At 41.0% G+C, this 21,690-nt stretch overlaps 1 protein-coding gene and 2 long non-coding RNA genes across 8 annotated transcripts in view; 2 read left to right on the top strand and 1 right to left on the bottom strand.

Annotated features, from left to right (window-relative positions):
• The first annotated feature begins 467 nt into the window (after positions 1 to 467).
• The window catches only part of LOC111252667 (alpha-1,3-mannosyl-glycoprotein 4-beta-N-acetylglucosaminyltransferase B-like), a 29,368-nt gene continuing 8,145 nt past the window's right edge, over positions 468 to 21,690 (top strand). Inside the window, exons 1-2 of one of the 3 annotated variants that reach the window (XM_022810921.2) lie at positions 468 to 2,983; positions 21,448 to 21,661. In XM_022810921.2, the coding sequence (XP_022666656.1) occupies positions 2,834 to 2,983; positions 21,448 to 21,661 (364 nt within the window). In that variant the 5' untranslated portion in view covers positions 468 to 2,833. Of the gene's footprint in view, positions 2,984 to 6,892; positions 7,013 to 10,370; positions 10,570 to 21,447; positions 21,662 to 21,690 lie in introns of those variants that run through there. The other 2 variants (XM_086993912.1, XM_086993911.1) reach the window with 2 other exon arrangements.
• On the bottom strand, positions 6,972 to 10,266 carry LOC147755050 (uncharacterized). The gene is made up of 3 exons (XR_015330774.1): positions 9,933 to 10,266; positions 9,281 to 9,360; positions 6,972 to 7,082 (listed from the first exon to the last, which is right to left on the bottom strand). It is a non-coding gene; the product is annotated as an uncharacterized LOC147755050 (long non-coding RNA).
• On the top strand, positions 11,835 to 18,526 carry LOC147755049 (uncharacterized). 4 transcript variants are annotated; one of them, XR_015330771.1, is made up of 4 exons: positions 11,835 to 12,498; positions 13,235 to 13,458; positions 16,882 to 17,170; positions 17,388 to 18,526. It is a non-coding gene; the product is annotated as an uncharacterized LOC147755049 (long non-coding RNA). The 4 variants fall into 4 exon arrangements; XR_015330772.1 differs by having other exon boundaries at positions 13,235 to 13,376; positions 13,487 to 18,526; XR_015330773.1 differs by lacking the exon at positions 16,882 to 17,170.

Here is a 21,690-nt window from a genome sequence, read left to right as displayed (position 1 = left end):
TTTAGTAACTGACACTAGCAATCGTCAACTTAAAATCGATCAACTTAGCAAAGGAAACGCATAAAGTTGAGCGTTACGTTTTGTGTCGATCTGTGAGTGTGACTGCCTATTAACATTTTGCCAGAACTTAACCTAATGTATATGTCAGAGTTAACGCCCTTTACTCACCTTGTAAAATTCAGTAATATAGTACATGCTGGATTTTTAACTTGTGCACAAGGTCACACTAAGATTATAAATATAAAATAAAAAAGTAGCTAAACTAACCGCCAGGGTCTCAAGTAAAGCAATGCTCGTGTTAGCATCATTCGATCCAGCTCAAGGTAATCAGAACACTGATTATTTACAACATACAAGCCAAATCTCACCTCTATTGAGCTGGACGTACGTTTTTTTACCAACCAACCATCAAGATATATATATGCACCTATATAAGGCAACATTCACCTATATTTCGAGCGAGCAGAGCGTCGGCAAGTGAGTTTGCATTAAGTTTCGCCCATAAAATATTACAATACTAAGTCTGCATAAATTGTGAGCAAATAAGCAAAACACGACGGAAGTGGCCGAAGCGCACAGCAACGAGAGGTAAGATCGATCAGATAATGGCTAAAGGGCGACTTTCAGCCTGGCACGTTTCGGTCGATGAGCGAAACCAACGAGCAAGGTTATTGCCGAACTTCTGTTCTTCATAGTACGGTTTTACGGCCAGTGAAAAGTAGTCCCGATGTAAGTAACGAAGGTGAACAATTCGAAAAACATACACAAAGTATAATAAATAACCAGGAAGAAACAGTTGACCGAAAATCGCTTCGAGGCAGCGAAGCATCACGAGACGATAATCGTTGGCATCGAACTCATACCCTGTCTTCCATTGTTAGGTAACATCTTGAGTAGCTGATGTGGAATTGCGGCGCTGTGCTTTCAGAAGATTGCTGCAGAAGAGGTGAAAAGAAGGAAAGGGTAAAGAGCGTGTTCTTCTTCGACGCAAACCTGCGTCATCGCCATTCTTCCTTAACGTTTTCCTTTCGATGCTTTGCGCATTGACCGCGTATTGTCTCGTGTGCGAAACGAGGCTCCCTGGCTTCCTCACGCTACGCTCGATCTCTCTTGCAGTTTTTAGCCATTCTGGTCCCATTCGATTCTACCCTTTCTCCACGTCTACCCTTCACCCAGTGCCCATGAAAAAGTGGCATGCGTCATTCCCTTGCCCACGCTCTCCACACGGCAGACCACCGCCGACTATGGAGTCTGATTATCCTTCTGCCCAGCTGCTGCTGTTGCTGGTCGAGAGCAAGTGAAGCCAGCCGAACAATGCGATCTGACAATGCTGTCTGTTTCGTGTTTCTTGTTCGTCGTCCAATCTAACGCCGCCTGCTTTCGTTCTGGCCTGTTACCGCTGTCGTAAGCGTTGCAGGGGCCTGGTTGTCGACATTGCTGCCACCGGCGGTGACCCTCTTTCTCGCGGAGCAGAGCCTCCAAGCTCAGATGACGGCCGCAGCGGCGAGGCGAGGCGAGGCACGTTGTCGATGAGTAGTGGCCGCAATCGGAAGCGCTCGTTAGGTCCACGGTAGTTGGTAGACTGGTTGACAACTGACTGATTGTTCAGCTCCAATCGTGCCATACAACAATGGTTTTGGGACGGACCGAGGGGTGAGCGTACGGACTCAGAGCACTAGCCTGGGTTGGGCAGAGCTGGGCTGACGATAGTGGTGGCTAGCCAGCAACGACTGCTGGAGACATCGAAAGCGCGCGGCAGCAGCGGCAAAGGTGAACACAGTCGTTCAGGTAACGCCGCTGGTTGCGGTCGTGATGGCGCAGTGGCGCTGCTGGTTTCCCTCCCCGTCACAACAACAACAGCAGCCGCCGCCGCCGCCGCCGCCGCCGCACACGCAGGGACTGCTACGACCGCTACTGGCACAGCTGCGAACGCCAACGTCGACGTTAACGTTTGCCGAGCGTCACATTCATCTCTGCCTTCGGCGTTGCGTACGGCGATAGTAACAGCAGCAGTGCCACTAGTGGTGATGCTGGTTCCATCTGGCGGCCGTATTGAGTGCCGCAGCAGCGGCGGCGGCGGCGCCAGCGGCAGCAGGAGTCTTCACACGAGCAGTGCAGGTTGTTGTTTGTTCGTTCGGTCGCCGCACTCTTGTTTTAGTAGAAACAGTGTTACAGGCAGGGCGGTTCCTTGCGCTGGGCACCGAAACTGGTCCTCTGTTCGTTTTTTGTTGCAGCGTACTTGATCCAGCTGTAAGAGTCATTGACTCTCATACGTATAACGACAGTGTGATTCAAGTCAACTCTGAAGAGGCCCTAATGGAACAGCGAATTCCGCTGTCAATGTGTGTTTTGATGTTTAGCAGTGAAGCGCGCCGAAAAGCTTAACTGAGATCCGGTACAATTTGACAGCAACGGGAAAAGTCGAAATAGAAAGCCCGATACAGAGAGAGAGGTATCGTTACATCAAAAGCCGGTATGATATTTCCATGTACGGTGTTAGTGGTTCTAGTTTTGCAAAGTGTCTAGGAGATTTCGACAAACAAGTTAGAATGCTGCAGAAACCACTGCACTATGGACAATACAGTTATCCCCGTAGTGGATGGTGGATGAGGTTGTGATCTTTCTGTCTACAGAGTGGCAATGATTTGACTCGTACCAAGGATCATTTCCACTTGTTAAAAATAGTCAAATCTTACTGACACTTTTTATAAGAGCCTAATTTACCATACGACGAGTTGACATTTGATCTTAGAAACTCTCAGGAGTGGGTTAGGGCAAAGACGAGGACACGAGCTTTCGACTTATATATCAGGCAAAAAAAAATCGTCAGAAGATGCTACGGCGACGGATTTTTTTCGTACTTTTTGGCTATGCATTGAGCGCTGTGGCCTTGATATGTGTGCTCTATGGTGCTATAACAATTCCTAACCCGCCAGTTGAAAGTACGCGCGTCGATCTCCAGGGACGGGTCGATTCATTGCAGGTAATTTTTTTATCCCGTTTTAATGTTTAGCAGGCAAAACTTTTTTTTGCATGATCGAAACGCTAGACACGGTTCTTCATATGCATGATAGGTAGTTCTTACGACGTTAGCCTATACGCAAAACGGTACGAATTACGCTTAAAGGAAGGCATGCTTATTTACTTTTTTACATAAGAACTACGAATCCATCAATTACACGTATTATAATTACAATAATAGACGTGGCGTCAAGTGTGAAACAAGCAAATATTCTCCTTAAAACACCTATATTAACCTTAAAAAATCTAAAATTAAAAACTCTATATTTTGGCACAATTCATTCTACTTTACCTTTAACTTCCTGTAACCAGCGTAGACGCGTCAGACCAATAATAAACATATATTTAGAACTGAAGCAAGTTTGACAGCTTCACTCAGTCTGAGCGAGCTAAATGCAGACGAGATTTTACGGATCGATGCAAAACAAAAATAAGCGCTAATTCTCTAGTAATATCTGACGACAGGCGACAAGTTTCTTTTAAGAGAAAAAAAAGGCGCTCCAAGGGTGAAGTAAAACGTGACGCACCGATACGATGAGTGCGAATGGCTGGCTGCTGTCACGCCACCTTTATCCGTCCCTGTTTTGTCTACCAGCTGGATAGAAGCAGAAGTAGGAAAAAAAAAAAATAAAAAAAGAAAAAAGAAATAACCGCAAATTAACAAAAGAAACAGAATTCACAAATACTATATTCAACAAAGTTTTCGCGGCAGGAAGGGTCGTCGTCGTCGTCGTCGTTGTCATTACAACAGTACGACAAACAGTAGCAAACAGACACAACTGCAGGACAAACTGCCCTGTTTTTCTTGATTGTTCGGTTCTTATCGAGCCTCATTATTTGTATCAAATTGTCGAACAAAAACAAGAAATAGCAACACTATCCAAACGTTCATGTCGAAGTTTAAACATTGATATGCGACAGTATTAGAGTTACGTTCTATTGTGAATGCTGGCATTGATGTGAGAGCAGGCGACGACGGAATCGTCCCATCTCGCCGTGCTCTTTTCAATACTTAAGGAGCGCAACGGAATGGAGTAAAGCAAAAACTGGTCGTCGCTTGCCAAATACAAGTTGAATGATTTACTATAGAACATGCAAAACGAACGCCAACCGCTACAAGGGCTAACGGCCCGGACATAGAGACAAGATCAGCGCCACGTACTTGATCAGCTCGCACCGTTGCTTTGTCCACCTGCTGTAGTTAGCTACTTAAGTTATTTAACTTACTATCGTTTAGATTCGCATACTTTACGGAAAGCGCAACCCCGTTTGCTGGAAAAGGGAACAGATCGTTTGCATAGAAACATACGATGATGATAAGCCATACAATTGGCTATCGCAAATAATTTACTTAGTACCAACATCTGATCGCCAAGTATAGACACTGATAAATAACGTGTAGCATTTATGTTACGATCTTGTTGCCATAGTGATTTTTTGCCAGTGAGCGTATTGTTACGTGGGTATGTTAAACCTTCTTATATCCTGCCCAATAAGCTTTTTTAAGCGCGTTGCCGAGGTAACTATGAACATGCTGATCTAAGTTTCAAACGGTTCCTACAACATACGGATACCATGCAGCTAGGCCAAAAATCTGGGTAAAAATCCTGCAAGGCCTACCTGAATGAATGAAATGAAACTCTGAAAAGCTTCTGCCAGCAGCATCACTAAGCCAATTTTGGCGGACTGGCCAAAGATAATTGGAACAAGCAAATACTTCGATGTTTACGGCGGCAATGAAAATGCCACAGAGGAGAGACAGGTTGGCTTAAGAGCGGAAAAATATAAGAATAATTTTATTTCTGTATGTATACTTGCTAAAAGTGTCTGCATATGTCTATACGTTTACAAATAATAACAAAAAATTTAACCCATTAAATCGTTTGCCCGTATCAGCTGGGAACGACAAACGCTGTCGGTGATAAAATATCACTACATTCGTTAGAAACGGTCAGAAAGGCGTTGTGACTAATTAGTCATCGTATTTTAGTCGTCTGCTGGATATTCACTGCTCTTGTAGCGATTTCCAAGTTTTGACAACTTTATTAGGACAAGGCCGAGTGACACTCAACGCCGCCACGCGACGTGAGAGAACTAGCGGGAGAGAACGAGAAAAGGACCACATTGTGGCAAAAAATAACCAGCTCATATTGACCTCGTTTGTGCAAATGGTTAGGCCTGGTGGTTATACTTTGCTGATAGGCACTTCATAAACATTGACACGTTTGATTAAATTTGGCTTAGGTTCTTGATTATTTGTATTTTATCAGAGATAAAATTGACTCGATTTACAATAGTAGACCTTTGTATAGAGCTTCAAACTGAGTATGTGTCTGTTCATAGCTATTTGGTGCCGATAAACAAGCATTGACATAACGAGATAATGCCCATTTGCAGCTATTCGAAGCTTATAGACCGCTCATTTTACTGCGTAAGATATAATCAGATTAAACAGTCGTCGAGGTCCAAATTTATGGTCACATAATAACAATAGTGATAACACCAAAAGCCATGAAAACATGCATTGTACGCGTTCCATTCACTATATATATATATATATATATATATATAGTATAGCTAAAAATCGTTTTAGCCAAGCCTAAGGTATGCTTAGACTTCTGATAGACATCTCATCAGGCAGACAGTAGGCCGACGACCATAAAAAAGGCTAAAAAAAGATCTGATAGAAACTTTGTAATAGGCAAGGTACTTTCAGTCCACAGTGGAACATTCGACGCGTAGCCGCATTTACATGTAAAACATTCTATGTGTTTACGAACTCGGACTATACATCATCATCCTCCTTCTGCACACGTTGATAAAGTTAAAAGTCAAAAAAAAAGTATGCCCACACTTACGAGGCTTCTACCTGTACCACTTCTAAGTGATCTATGATTTGCAAATGTTTAGTTTTTTTTTTACCCAAGTTCCTTGGAGCAGCCAGAGATCGGCATGTAAATATGGGCCAGCTACCGGCTCCATATAAATATATAGTTCAAAAGTAGACCATCTGACATATTTAAATTCGCATTCAACTCCCACAGTTCAAGTTCTATAAATTTACAGCCAGGTCGGATATTTAGAGATAATACTATTACGTTTGGTGTTTGCATTATTTTTTAATAATCATAATATATATTAATAATAATAATAATGAAGGAACATATTGAACAAGCCTTAGCCTAGGCGTTTTATAGTAGTAATTTGCAAAGCCTATCACCGACCTGGGTACTAATTACCTGATAAGCTCGTGAGTTAAGGCATGGGCCTATGGACACATGAACCAGACACAGCAGTCACTGGGGTGAGGCTGCGGTTCATTTGTTTCCGATTATAGAAAAGTGATTCAAATGAGTCTGATGCCATAGCGTTGTGAAGATTCTATAATTTGGTCATCATTATTAAATATACTACAGTGTTATTATTGTGATTAAGTAATCGCTAAATTAGTTGACCTATTTATTTACGGTACATGGACGAAACTAGAAACAAGGTTTAAAATGAATTATTCTGTAACGAATATGCTCGAACGTATGATCACTCGTCACGGCTTTAGATGACCTGACGATTAGGCCTATTTTTTAGTTTAGTTGATTGAATAATTTGTGTATTAAAGAAAACGGCCAATCTCTATCGATCCGACAAAGACCTCGACCAGGTCTATCACGGTTCGTACTATAGCGTATTGCGATTTAGCCTAAAAACGTATTTTCGACCCGTCAAATAGCGTCAGCAGGTTCCCATTACTACCGGCAGAGCAAAACCAAATACATACTGCTACGTAGCGAAAGATTGGCTTAAGGATATCCCGATAATGGCGTCCAGATAGCAATACAAAGGCAGATAACAATAAATGGACTATAAACAGTTAAACAGGATTGTATTGTAGATGCACACTGTGTTTGCAGGTTGCAGACACTTACTACTACTTGGTCCGCAGCAAATTTTGCCTCCAGTGAAGTACCAATGGCCGCTGATGACTTTTAAAACGGTGTGTTTTTTTCCCTTCGATCGATAACAGCAGATCCATACTGTTTCGGTAGTTTAGAACGATCGTGATTCTTCGTTGAAGTTGTTGAAGGCAGTGGTACATGAAAAAGTGTATCGAAGCAAACCAGAATGAAGATAATTCATCAAGTGAATGAGCATTTATTAGAGTGATTTGTAAGGAGGTGGGCAGTAAGCGCCACTTTCGTCACGGTATTCGAATGTAACACCATGCGAAAGCCTCGTTACAGCCGCTCTGGCTCACCTACGTAATGGTAGGCCTATCTTCTAGTGACCCTGAACTCGTTCGTGCCTTAACTACAAGATTTCCTTGACAAACTGATAACCGAAATCGTTTTGGATCTGTGTAGCAGTATATATTAGAGTACATGTGTAGTGTATGCGTTTCTCATTTACTAAGTAGCTTATTAATGGCTCTTTTCGTATAACCGTGAAATGTTCGTTTTGTTTATCTTAATAAACGTATTTCTGCGACATTGCTAGATTTACTTTAGAAACACTTTGAGATGTTAAGTTTCTATTTGCTTGTACTCTGATATAGAGTGTCGTCAGAGTAAATTCTGTATCTAAGAATTACTCCGAGTAGTCAATTTCCGAGCGGTCAATTGGTAGATACCGGACTAGTCAGGTATCTTTGCTCAATTAGATTGATCCTAATGTAAAAAAAATTTGCTGATAAAAGCAGTCTGCTAATATTACATGTACAGCACGCCAACAGAATCTTGATAAGCATTTTCACTATGAGGGACATTTGGAAAAATTAGAAGATTTCGGCAAAAAAGCCGGCATTTGTTTTCTTGATTTTGATTGAAGCCCGTCGTGTCGCATCATATCGACTTTGCTCCTGGTACACCTAATGCAATACGATAATTTATAGAGCCTTAACGGCAAGTCCATTTGAAATGGCTATGCCTCAAGGTCAACCTTTGTGCTTTTTTAGCTAAGAAGTACACGTTTGATTTCTGCAGTTCTCTTGGGTAGACGATATTGGCGTACGATCTCCAATTACTGCGATATAGTTGATTCCATCCCTGAGGTTCAACCAGCTCAATTAAGCTATAGTTTTTAGTGGAAGGTCAGGGCTCAGCGGGCCGGAATTTCTGACTTATATGTACTTAAAGCGAATGTAATGTTGTTTTCTGCTTGAACCACTTCAGGATCGACCCTCTCGACAATTTGGCTGGTCTTTTGACGCGCCTTTTTATTAACCACTAGCAAACTATCGAATACGTCAAGTACTCTCGTAATAAACCTACTCAACGTTTCTGTAAGGTGTAAATCTACTCTACGGACACCGAACCTCACTTCTAAATATTTACGACGTTAGCGTTGTCGGGCTTTAGCGAGGGTCTTTTAACCGCTGCATTAGAACCTACTGAACTTACCAGAGTTTCCTCTGTTCGAAGTTGTGCGTTGTCAGTATTTGTTTTAGTATTGCAACTTCGACTTCCATTTCAGGTGAGGCATAAAGTGAGCCTTTTTCCGCGGAGGTCTCGGGAAGTTCTGCGTTTTTAAGTACCTTTAGAATTTTTATCACGTATCAAGGAATCGCTATTCGGGTTTTTCAACCTGGAGCGTTCAATCTAGTAGTACTGGCTACCGGTCCTGGCTGTTTATCGTATATTCCTTGCAATTTTTTACTTGAAAGAAGTACTACATTGCGTGTCTGGGTTACATCATAGTCCTGCTAAACCTAAACACGCATTTGATATCAAGCAATTATGAATTCGAGCTTCTAGAGGTGCCTGAAAGTTTTCTGCGAGTTCGAATGTTTTGCAAGTGGCCCAAAGCAAAATACACTCTCATTATTATAAAATAGAAAATTGTATATGGCTAATTAATGACGTAAGTTATAAACACTGAGATCTTAATCGTTTTTTCTTAATAGGTAAAATACGCTACTATGCGTGACGGATAGCTGTTTGTTAGAGAGAAAACACTGAGTTGGCCTAAAAGGGGTAAATGTTGAAAGGGGTTACAAAAATGCATTTAAACGTTGTGATGATTTGGGTCGTACAAATGCGAATTTGTGTAATCGATATGGGTAATGGTTTTGGTAAAATAGACAAACGTGAATGGGGAGAACTGTGAAAATAACAGAATTAGTTAACCAAATGCTGGACGAATTGATAAAAAAGACGTGAAATAAACACAGGATAGCTTATATCTAGACACACGAGCTAGGATCTGATAAAAGGTATGCTTAGGGTCAATTAGTTTTGAAATTTCCGTTCAGCCTTTCCAATCTTACTTTGATATCTCTTTAGTGATCCAAATCCGATTTGAGCCTTAATCCCTTTACAGCTTACGGCTTGCACCGTACGGCTCAGACTATAACAGAAACAACAAAGCAGAGGCGAAAAAACAGCAATATCTTTTTAAGTGGATTTTTGATCCCTTTAACTAGTCGAGGCGAGGAAAAACCTAACATCGTGGATAATTGCAGATGGTTCAAGCATGGCCAGTGGATGCAGTTTCTATCTAAGTCCCTATAAGCTTGATAAGGAAGTAAGTCGGTTGACCTAATTGGGTCTGTCGGTTGGTAATTCCGTTCCGAATTTTGCTGCAATGTGACCCTAGGTTCAAAGTTTATTTTAACTTATCGTTCTTTAACTTCAATATTGCACGTCTTTAAACATACGTATTTAACAAAACACGCCTTGAATTGAATTAAAAATGCTCTAGATTTTTGGCTCGAATGCTTGGCGTTTCTCGGCTTGCGGTGCTATTTATTCCAAATGGACGATTCATATTGATTCCGTTCATTACTGGCTTCCGCCTACACGACGGGCAACAATACGGCAAAAAACTCTTATCAAGTTTAACGAAAGCAATATCATTGAAAACTATGAATTTACACTAAACTAGAAACCGTCTCTTTCTGCACGAAAGACCTTACTGACAGATAAGCTTTTGAGAAACGTAAAATCATCAAAGTGGCGCTGCTGTTCTTCCGGGAGATATCCTATATTCAACGCTGGCCACAGTGACACGACGCATTCAATACATGTCTTCTGGGGAGTAAGGCAAAAGTTCACTTGACCGAGAATGGCAATTAGAGTATAAACTATACGCTAACCGCTGGCCTGAAACAGTGACGGTGTATACGAATATAAATAGATTATATTAATAGTTGGGTATGGAGCGGCTCGCTTAACTGAGCAAAGCTAGTTTCGAAAATGAGATGTGGTCACATATCGTGACGTGCTTTGCTACCAGCCATGTGATCAGCCAGCTTTTGTGATCCATACCATACACTAATATCAAAACTCTCATCTCTGCACGCTTATGCAAATGCATCACTGGCCTCGTTGTACGGGTCGAGCAGACTCGATCTCGATATCCACGATTACCCGCATGTGGCTAAACTCTGACGGGACACTGCTAGTAAACATAAGACGAGCCGTTCTTTACCCGCCCAGTAATCTGATGGAGATATTCGATAAGAGCAACGAATGGGGGTTGCTCTTACCTCTGCCCTCTAACCAGAACCGACCAACTGTATTCGTCCGCTGTTATTCTATCTGTAAGGTCGTAATCGTACGTGAGTCTGTTTTGCTACTCATCGTTACCACAGTATAATTATTACCGCTGACATATGTTTTTAATGAATCTTAGATGGAGTTTGCTCCACTAACCTGATCGCTGGTCAGCTAAAATTGTTATTGAAATACTCATTGCGTCGGTAAGAGGCAATGGCATTAAAAACTCTAAACACGACTGGCTTATTTCGAGCGCTATACTCACTTTCAGTGTTCGTAACACGCGGGATCCTGTCCTTGTCAACTTTTGATTGAATAATCTTCACAGAGTAGGTACAAACATTGCTTTTGTGGAAACTGAATAAATATGAAGGAAGTGGTGGTCAAATAGCTCTAGGTGTTGCTTGCAGAAGGTAATACATGATGTAACCGATGAATACTTGTCTGAGCAGGTGTTTTTTATGTTATTGCAAGATATCGAAAAACCATAGTGTAATACGAAAGTGACTTCCGACACCGTTACTTTCTAGCCCATATATATGTATCAGGCCGTTACCGGCCAATAGTCGAACCTACGGGTCGCTAGCAGGGGCACTTTGGCTGCTAAATAATCCAGCGCTCTAGATACTTGTAAGTGAGAAAAACTGGTTAAGTTTATTACAGGAGGAAAAAGTTTAAAAGGAAAAACATCTTAACCAACGCTTAGTGGTTAAGGTATTGTCAAAGACTACGGCGTTACGTGTATCCATCGAACATTATTGAAGATATTAGGCAGGAGGCGTCAAGCGGAAGCATAGCACGTACCTTACATGAATATAATCTAAATAGTGAAACTGCAAAAACCGAATAAGAAACAAGTTTTTCATGAAACGACTTCAGATCATAGATATGTCCGATGAACTTTAATCAGCGAAAACCCATCAATCATTATAAATAAGTTTTTTTTTTTATAAGTTAAGATGGCTTAACCTCTACTGCTGGCCAGAGGAGGAGCAGACGAAATATAGGTGGAGAGAAACCTAATTTGGTGGCAGTGTCGAATATAATGTGGCGAGAGTAGCTGTAATGGACATCAGAAACATCTGTTCTTATGAAAAACCGGCCGAAAGTAAAACAAAGAGCGAAACTGGCCCCTATTTCAAGTTCCTTAAGCGATGAACCGTCATCGAAAGCACAGGGCCTGATTACCTGATACGTAAGCTACTTTCTAAATCAACCAAGGTACTATCCAGTGTCAGTCCATTCACTCTCCACACATGGTTCCTAAGTTTCCATGTGCTAAAGAAAATAAACTTATAGGTAAGCATATCGTATTGTAAATTAACTTGGAGAAGTCCCAGACAGCGAAATTAGTATGGGAAAGCAAACGATAGGTGTATGACTGTACAGGAGCTTCCGAAACGCTCGGGCAAGTGTGTAAAAATATGCTCTAATACATAGGACATATCCTCTAATATATTAAAAAATCCACACTCTAGCCAAACGAATTCGAAAATTACTAAAGTTCAAATTCCGTGAGCTTCGCATATTAGGCTCAAGATGTATATAATTATATGTCAAATAGGCTTTCTGCTATTCGAAAGGTGCCTGATCTCGTCGTGTGCAATATCTGACTCTGGTGGCGCTTCACTACAACAGAGAAACCTAGATTTTGTGTTGGCTCATTAAACGAGCAGCTGCTGTTCTTTTACTACTAGGAAACCGGTCCAAGCCCTGGCTTTGCGTGAGAGCCTATCTAATACAGTACAGCAATGTACTTTTCCAACACGAAACAACAGTTAGTGTATAACTGCGACATTACCAGGAGAATGAGTTTGAGAAATACCGCGTTTGCTGACATATTTACTGGTTTTTCAATAGCGCTACAACGATGTGCTGCTAGACACGTACAAGCTAGTGAAATAGTAACCCGCCTATACCAAGTATCAACAGGAAAAACTCGATGACGCGCGGAAGACACAGAGCGAACTCGTTCAAGTCCCACATAGTATGTCGAGCACGTTGATTTCTTGTTTGGGGATCTTTGTGTTTACGGGGGCGGGGAGCACGTTTCGCAACCCCACGCGTTTTCGTGTCGTCATTCTGATGACAATGATGATGAAGCAGCTTACTCTTTCGGTTCGACTGCTGTTGTCTGTTAGAAGAATTTCGATTAGCGGCCACATCGACTGTTTCGCATCTCCGAACTTGCTCGACTTTCGAATTTTTATAGATACGTTTAGTTTTGATCTCCAAGTTTCGATCAGCCTCTCGAGTTCTTGGGTTACGCGCATCACCATTATATGGAGTGGTAGTACGGCCTCGATTTCTAGAGAGTTGATCATGTTCGTTATTGTTACCCCTCTGGAGCTGTGAGTGCGATTCCGGTTGGCCACAGTATCTTATTTCGGCATTGTGATGCTTATCGATACGCTTATTCCTGTTTTGACAGGGTTGTATCATCGGGTTTTTTTGCCTGGGTAATGTGCCTCGCTTTCGGATCATCGGTATCACTGGGATAAAAGCATAGAATTTCGATTTAGGTTCTCTAGATGTCTCGGGATTAGTATTATTATCTAGATTAGTATTATTATAATCTTGCGTAGGCGTTTATCGATAATGGGACGGGTGATTTTTCAAAAACATAGACGAAGCCAAAATTCGTTGTTTCTAATTGGATGGAGGTTTACTCTATAAAAAAAAAAATTAGATTTGCCCTTCTTACACTAATACTTCTATTACAGGCAGACGTACTGCTATCACGTGGATCCGTTCGCCTCTTTGATGAATGTGCGTCGCTTCTGTCCGCCGTCGTTTGCTAACGACAAACATAGCCACAGAGTACCCTAACGTTTAGACCAAGATACAACGACACTACCGTATTAAGTTGGTCTCTCGTACATACAAATCTGTTTCAAGAACCAGTTCTATTTGGTCAACTTAGTCCCAAGAGTAATCATTTTCTAACGTGAGTTTTCAAATAATCCAATTTTCAGTTGGGGTTATCTTACGCAGGGCACGTTCGAATCAAATGTAGCTCATAACAATTCGTATCCGCGTTTTAGTGGGATTTACGACTATCATCGTTAAACTGGGTTCGCTCGACCCGATGCTTTGGCCGGAGATCGTGTGAAATAACAATACACAAAGCATTCTCTATACGGTACCGTTTTTTTTTTTCTGGGCAAGTTACAAAGGTAATTGGAAATTGAAGTTGACTACAGCTGGTCAATGTATTCGAAGAAAGGCACGAATACAAGAAACAGCGTTTATATACGTGCTAAGATGGGGAATACGCCTTTGTAAATACAAAGAAAATCCTATGACTCACACCAGTGAAGGAGGTACATGTGTGGCGAACCTCAGCGTAAGACAGCTCAGAATTGTCAGCTGTTAGAATCGGATCAGAACAAAGACGTTTCCCAAAAATTGAAATTTCTAACTCATCGTTATGACTGCGAGCTACTATTTTTAGTTGTAAATGCGCACAAAGTAGGCGACATATGCTGACAGTGCGCGTCGTCCACGGTCGAACGCCTCTAACAGCTTTGCAGAAATGACGGATTGACGAAAGCGATAATCGGGTGGCTATTCAAACTGTGCAGTACAAGTGGGAACGATCGCTATTGATCTACCGATATAGCTCCGCCAATGGAAATTTTCAGATATTGCGACTTCATCTATGACACTAATAGGAGCGTTCGTGAGGCAGCTACCGTCCTATTTTTAACGATCACTACACAGAGTCTGTCACTATATATTACTGATTGACATCTGTCGCCCATGAAACTTAGTATGTTTCACGAAATACGAATAGCTTGGCTTCAACGAGAAAGAGTGTCAGTTTTTCGACAATTTTAGGCGTTTATAAGGACGTGCTTTTGGTTATACGATTACTACGGATTCGCATACGATGTTTTGAATGAAACCTTCTAACTAACTTTACCTAAAGGTTTCATTATCATTTAATATCTTCTAGTTTATTTTCCCCAAATAATTGATTACTGGGCTTAAATTGTTCAAGGGAAAAATACGGATGCATGCCTTTGTTCATCTTCATGGCTTTTTAGGATATATAGTTTTTTCTATATTCGAATGAACAACTTTGAAACAATCGGGAAAAAAGGGTCACCATTTTTTTGACTTTGAAAAATACGAGGCTTCAAATCTGCCGCGCCAAAGCAGGAAGTTGGCCCCTCGTCAAGTTTATTTTTGACATTTGATTATTGGCCACAGGTGATCAAGTTGGGCGAGTCTCAAGTAGCAGTTAACAAGCATTATCAGTCAATGTCAACAAACGGAAAAACAAAAACGTGTTAACATTACAAACAGAAAAATCGTAAAAGTTGAAACGTGTGGGGAATCATGAAATTCAGAAAATGCATCTAATTTTAGCACACATTAATCATCATGAATCCCTGATAATGATCCATTTCTCAACTTTGCTTTGCATGATGTTACCTATATGCCAGATATCGCGTATGATAATCATTGGTCACCGTACTTATAGATTCGAAGGCGAACAACGTAGGCCTTTGCGTCAGTTTTCTAGCATCATAGACTATACCTCCACAGCCGCATTTTTCTGACGAGGGTTCACACAAGGTGCCGTTGCCCCCTCCCCCTTTCTATCTCTCTCCTTCCAAACGAAGAGGGGCACCACCTGCGAATTCGAGCGAAACAAGTATTCTATTGAGTGAGCGATTGTTCCTTTGTCGTTTTTCAAGTGTCGACCTAGGCCTTTCAACTTGCCATTTTGAAAAATACGGAAAAAACTTTTGTGCGCGCAAGAAATTATAATCTTGAACGAGAAAGTAAATTCCGAATGCGACTACCCACATAGAATCTGTGATGAATAAATAAAAGTGGGTCGCTGGCATCAAAGGAAGGCCTCAAAAACTTCACTTGAATAAATGAAAATTGCAGTTTTCAGAATGTGCTGCTTCTGAGAACAAGATCCGTTTCGAGGGTGTTCATTGTAACAGACACACTGCTACACTTTGCACGAAAATGCAGAATGCCAGACTATGTTTCAGAGCTGGATATCAGGACCCAGTGAAAGATTCTATTTTGTCGGCAACGCTTGGCTTACAATCAGCTCCATCTAGATGGCAAGTAACCCCGTTATCACAAAGCTATTTTTGCACGGTTTTCTAAGGGTCAACCATGCTGAGAATTTCGGAAAACTTATTCAGCCTGGGCATCTGGCTATAAATTACAACATTCCAAGCATTGGAGCATTAAATCCACCGAGTTATCATGGTACGCGACAATCTCATACACAAAGCCGAGAGGTCTCTCAGTGCGAGACCTGGAGCATGTATTGTCAGCCACCATCGGCGGCATCGCATAGCGGCGGAGTTCACGTTCCGCTCTACATGTATTAACTTTACCGGACACGCTGTTTCTAGTAGCGCACCACAAAGCGATGGAAGTAATATACTCGATCTTCAGTGGCTTTCAGCGCCGGGCTGAAAGCATTTTAAAATCCGTACTACCCTTAAAAACAAGACTTACAGGTGATGACGACTATGATGGCTGGCCGCTAAATCAGATCGATCAGTAAGAGAAGAAAATTAGAACTGAATATGGAAAAAAAAAACTCCGATTATATCAGCGATTCGAATCCCTTAGCTCGAAAAACCCACTGGCACTTTCCGACCACCACCTGTCTTATACATATCTCTCGTAGCGGCTCTGTGTAAGAAGACACTTTTTATGTAGTTATTTGTTTACCCAATTGATTTTCGAGTACACTTTCTCCTTATTGAAAATCTAACGAAGGCTGAGTCATAATAATAAACAGACTGCTAAGTCTAGAAGAAGATGACTCTATTCTTTTTGAGAACAATAATAAGATCGAGAACCGCGGTGCACGGACTAGAATAACTTTAACAATAACTGTTTTTCAAACTATCCCAGCGTATCGAATACTGATACAGAGTATACGGGTAACGACACAAACAGCCATTCTGTCGTGTACGAGCATAGGTATGTTTGAGCAGAGGACATTGTTAACAACTGATGCTTAATTGTGTTTAGCAAAATTCTTGAAAAAAATTGCTGAAGAAAGCTCGCGTCGAATGTTAGCTAGAATACGTACTCCAGCATGGGTCAGCGACTCAAAGCGAGTGTGTAATACGATTGGTAACAAAATAATAACAATTAGATATTTTCGAAGTACTGCAGCGTACCGCTCTAATTTGTCGACCGAAAAATACGGTGTCTCATAGTGGTAAAGCAGAAGTATCATGGTCTAAATGTGTCGGCTAATACTGCGCGTTTCTGTTGGCTCTAATGAAGCCTATGCTTTATTATTATTTTTTTTTTTTATCTAACGTCAAACTTCAGCTTCCTTGTTAATGTAAATTTTTTACGATGACGTTTTAAGCGTTCAATAAGAATGCGTCGATGATTGAGAAATCTCGATCGTAGCAGACGTTTATCAAAGAAGCCACCTTGCTGCCCAGTGACAACGAAAGCTCGAACTATTCGTAACGAGAAGTTAACGTAAATGGTTGAAATACAAAATAAAGAATGGATATGCGAGAACGCTAAACTGATGCTTCGTGATCTACGTGAGCACCGAGGCTCGTAACGACAAACAAATACATTGTAATTGCCAATCTGATACGTTCATGTATCACTGTTTCATGCAGCTTAAAGCGGACCTCGTGTTGGTAATAGTCATGTTATATAGTGGTTTCCATATTAATACAAAATACGTTGCTTTATTCACATAAACTGTATAGTATTTTCCTGTAGTTGTCCAAATTTAAGCAAGCGATATAAAAAAATAACTCACTTGTGACAGAGCAACTGTGTAATTATTTATGTATGACATTGACTAAAGCAAGAGGTCTCCGTGTGTTGTTATGGCTGTTTTTGCTGCGATAGAAACACAAGGGAACGGAGCCGCCTGTGTAAAGCGTGTACGGAGGCTCCAGCAAGGAAATTACTACTTAGGAAGAGGCCACACAGATCGTTCGATTTACTTCGTCTATGTTCGATTGGTTTTCGAAATAGATTGCACACACACAAAAGCTTCATGGGCATAATATGGATCTCCGTCTCATGCTATCGTTGATCTAGCCTGCCGCCTTCTGACCAGCGGTAAATGAGCACATTTCCTCAGTAGCTCCTTGGTAAAGTACGGCATTTTTTGGCAACAAAGTCACATGACATAATAGCACTAGTTTAGAGGATACCATCCATCATCTTATGCCAGTTGGTCATCTCTAAGCTTAGCATGAAGCCTGCTAGAAAAGGCGACCGCGTAGTCAGTGTACTGAACTAGCGAATGTTGTATTGTTGACGGTAGTGGATCAGACGTCAAAACAGCCATCAAAATGGAAAGATCGTTGTTTGGCGAAAAGTCACTGTACAACAGCGGGACGAGAGAAGCCGCGACCGGATCCGTAATGCATTAGGCCTGAAACACTGCTCTAACACAAGCGAGACTCGACAGTTGCAAACGGCCAGTGATGGTAGCCATGGGACACGATCAGGACTGCAGATCGGATCGACAGAACGCATACACCGAAAAGTCAATGGTTCTCTAAATATGATATTATTACGTTTAAAGTGAACGTTTAGCTCTTCCCGTTTCGGCCATAATGTCAGCGGAAAGCTGTTTTTTCTCGTTTAGAGCTAATACGAGTAAGAAATCTTTCTAAAGGGATACATGACTATAATAATTCCATATAATTTCATGTAAGCTATAATTTTCCAGCAGCAGTAGTAGTTATAGTCATAAAATAGGACCATTTAGGTTTGCTCAAAGCTTCTGGCGAAGTAATCAACGACCACCTCAAAATATATAAAACGTTATTTTCCAATGGCTTCGAATGAATGGTCCTCTCGACAAATGATAACGTACGTGTTACGTTTAACGTAATGAGAAGTGTTTGCGATTGTACTGTCAACTCGAAAGCTGATGCGGTTCAAATTATGGAACGATGTTTATGTTAGACTTTTTGTTAATTATTACGTTATTATAATAAAAATAACTTTGAAAAAGTGCATTTATGTAAGAAGTTGTAGTTAGTTTCTGGTAACTAGTGTACGAACACCCACCTGAGGTTCTGTTATTACCCTTGACACGGATGGGCTGTTTTATGACGTTATTATTTCGTTACTTTTAAGAGTTTTAAAGCATTTCTTCTTGGCGTGTTATTATGGATGGTTGTCGGCCGTTTCTAACTCAGCTCCGCGTTTTATGGAATAGTAACGACGATAATTTCACGTTATCTTCAGACAGGTACGGACTAGCTGGAGGGCCTAAGTTGGAAAAAGTTCTGAAAAAGAAACGTATCGCATTGGTAGACGCAATAAATTTTTATAACAAGTTTTAGTTAGTATTCCATAGTTATGTTCGGTGGCTTTATATTTGTTGCTGAGTAAATTGTTTTTGGGTTTTTTCAATATTTAGACATTTAGCTTGAATGTTATTGACTTGAAAAGGCTGTATAAATTGACCGATAGTGCTAGCTTGCTCTCTAAGCAGAAACGAAAGCATTGCTGTTAGGACTTGACAAGGACGAAAGCTCATCGCGTAACCTAGAATTGACGCTCATATTCAAGAAATTTACAGCCTGCTTATTATGCCTTCGCAAGCGGAATCCCTTTATAGTAACCTTTAAAAATATCAAAATTATTCGGTTAATTATATTTGTTGGCCAATTATATAAACAAAGGTAAATCCGTGTGCTTATATATACCCTGTCGGCGTTGCAAAAAATTTAGACGCTTGAAAAAGGTCCACATCTTTAAAAACACGGCAAACAGTAGTAACATGTAAAATAGCACCCGTTTGACGTTTAACGAGGTTCACTGTGCTTGAGAAATTTTATATTAAGCGGTTATTGTGAGCTTGTAAGGGACCACTAAACACAAACGCACTCATAAACGGTCGATTTCCAGCCCCTTTATTTTCACCATACTAGTCATTACGCAGCATCTCTAACAATGGGCATTTTACCACTGCTAGCTGTCTTCCTCAAAGGCTTCCAGGGAATTTTTTTTATTTGTTCCGCGTATTCTAACGTTGGCTAGATTCAGATGCCTGATAGGCCTCTTCAACTGAACACGCATCCACTAAGTCGCCCCCTATGCCGTACTAAGTCGAGCAATGATTCATGCACACCACGTATTAATTAAGGCTGAAATATATAAGTAAAAATATAGCAACAAAGATAACGAATTTAATTACCGAAATCATTAGCTTTTTTGCGAAAGCAGACTAGAGATTATTGTTCTCAATGCAGCAATAACAAAACATTATTACACCGAAGTTCTGTAAAAATCTAGCACGTACTAGCCCCGTACATCTTTCAATTTCGTCGAATAGTTATGAAGTATATATTCTTATCTGTACCGTCTGTGTCACTGGATGATTTCATAACCAACAAGTGTGTACTAAAAGGATGAGCGTTCTTAACGAAAGACATATTTTCTTTGCGAAGTTCGTATAGATAGTTCAAGATGAGTTTTGTACCACTTGATAATGTTTTCTGGTCCCACACTCGTAAGGGCGGCACGTGCAGCAACGTCAACTAGACATAATGCCTCGGTTCCCACTATGGAGCGGTGAACAGAAACACATCAAAACGCGTAACATATAGGGTATAGTTCAGCGATCCTAGCACAGCCTGAAGCCACAGTCGGCAGCTCTCCTAGATATGATAGACAAAGAGACAAAAGCGTATTTTCTTCATCGCGACAAATTTTCATTCGGGTTCTCAGTCGATACCTGCTGAGATAGTTTGCCATGTTCCCGTTACAGATTACTCGTCGCTCGCGCCTATCTTCAACCAGACTACCACATAATGATCCTGTGACAAGTAATCACTTGTATTTACAGGTGCCTTTTTATACCTACTTCAAAAAAAAAAAGCAAAATAAACGTTGTCACGGAACCTTTTTTTCTCATTTCACGTTTCACTATATTGGCTTTTTCTGACGGGCAGCCTTCAGGAAACGTTTAGCCCTGGCTCAATGAAAAGGTCTGATTGTCGAATGAGCATAGCCTAGGCTTGCCAAAATTCAGGAAGCTTCCTTGTACTATTTTAAACTAACGAATCTGTAGTATGCAGCGAAAGTTCAATAAAAACAAAGTGGAAGCTACCGTCGCTGCTCTGCTATGGCCTTTATTTTTTATTTAAATCTCTGTTTTTTTAAAATAACGTTTTTTCCGACATCTTGCCAGCATTACGCTGCCTTAGTAAGCGTATCTCTAGAAACTCAAACAAAGCCTACCAAGACTGTTAAATAACGCCTTTTTCCAAGAGGGCTAGTGCGATGGTACCAAATTGATTACGCCTGAAAAATTATCACGGCAATTTAAACATACTTTTGAATGTAATTAATTGTTTTGTTCTGAAGGCGCAGTGTCGTTCCTGATTTTACTAAATAGCTTTTTTATCTTATTGATTTCAATATGGTGTAGAGATGAGTTCACACTTAGCTGATGTTAATCAAGCGTCTAGTCTTATTCTAATTAAGGCTTTTTTAATAGAAAATAAAAAACTGGTTTCTGATTAACCATCTTCTAACTGAGGAGCGAGAATTGCAGGCGCTTGCTGAAAACAACAATCAAACGAACGAAGAGTTTGTTTTTTTTTTTAATTATCGCTCTATTATGGATGAGCGGCAACAAGCCGTCAACATTCCAGTTATAGGCTGCGGCATGTAGCATCAATCTTTTAGAGCCTTCCATCAAGGTTGAAGTAAGCAAAAACAGCCTACACAGAACTGTATAGAAATATGGACTAACAAAGGGCGCTTATGGCTTAGCTACTCCTTGGTGGCGGATAAAACGGTGTTCCAGGTGAGAGCAGACCCGGGGTCTGCCATAAGGAATGGGATTGTCTAGTGCGACACCTGCCATAGCTTTAAAGTAATATAGTGACGCTTATTATACATAATTCTAACTTTTTTCATTTGTTTTGGCTTCTAGCAACGTGTGGGTCATGCCGAGATCCTCCTGCAACGTCGGTGGCGGGACGTGCTTCATGCTGAAGCCGCAAGTGTTGGACCGGCCGGCTCCAGCTCTCTGTCACTGCCTTCGATCTTCGATTATCTTTCTTACCTGAGAAACACAACTCATCTTGAGCCTGCTTTGCGCATTGCGGCCAACACCTCAAGAGGCCATCCTGCTCGTCTTGTTTTCGGTTTGTTCACTTTGCTTTCCATAATCTTA

The sequence above is a fragment of the Varroa destructor genome, unplaced genomic scaffold (assembly GCF_002443255.2).
Source record: "Varroa destructor unplaced genomic scaffold, Vdes_3.0 BEIS01000006.1, whole genome shotgun sequence".
In the NCBI taxonomy this organism is placed as follows: domain Eukaryota; kingdom Metazoa; phylum Arthropoda; class Arachnida; order Mesostigmata; family Varroidae; genus Varroa; species Varroa destructor.
The sequence above is the reverse complement of the archived record's forward strand: the minus strand, read 5'-3'. Positions and strand labels throughout refer to the sequence as shown.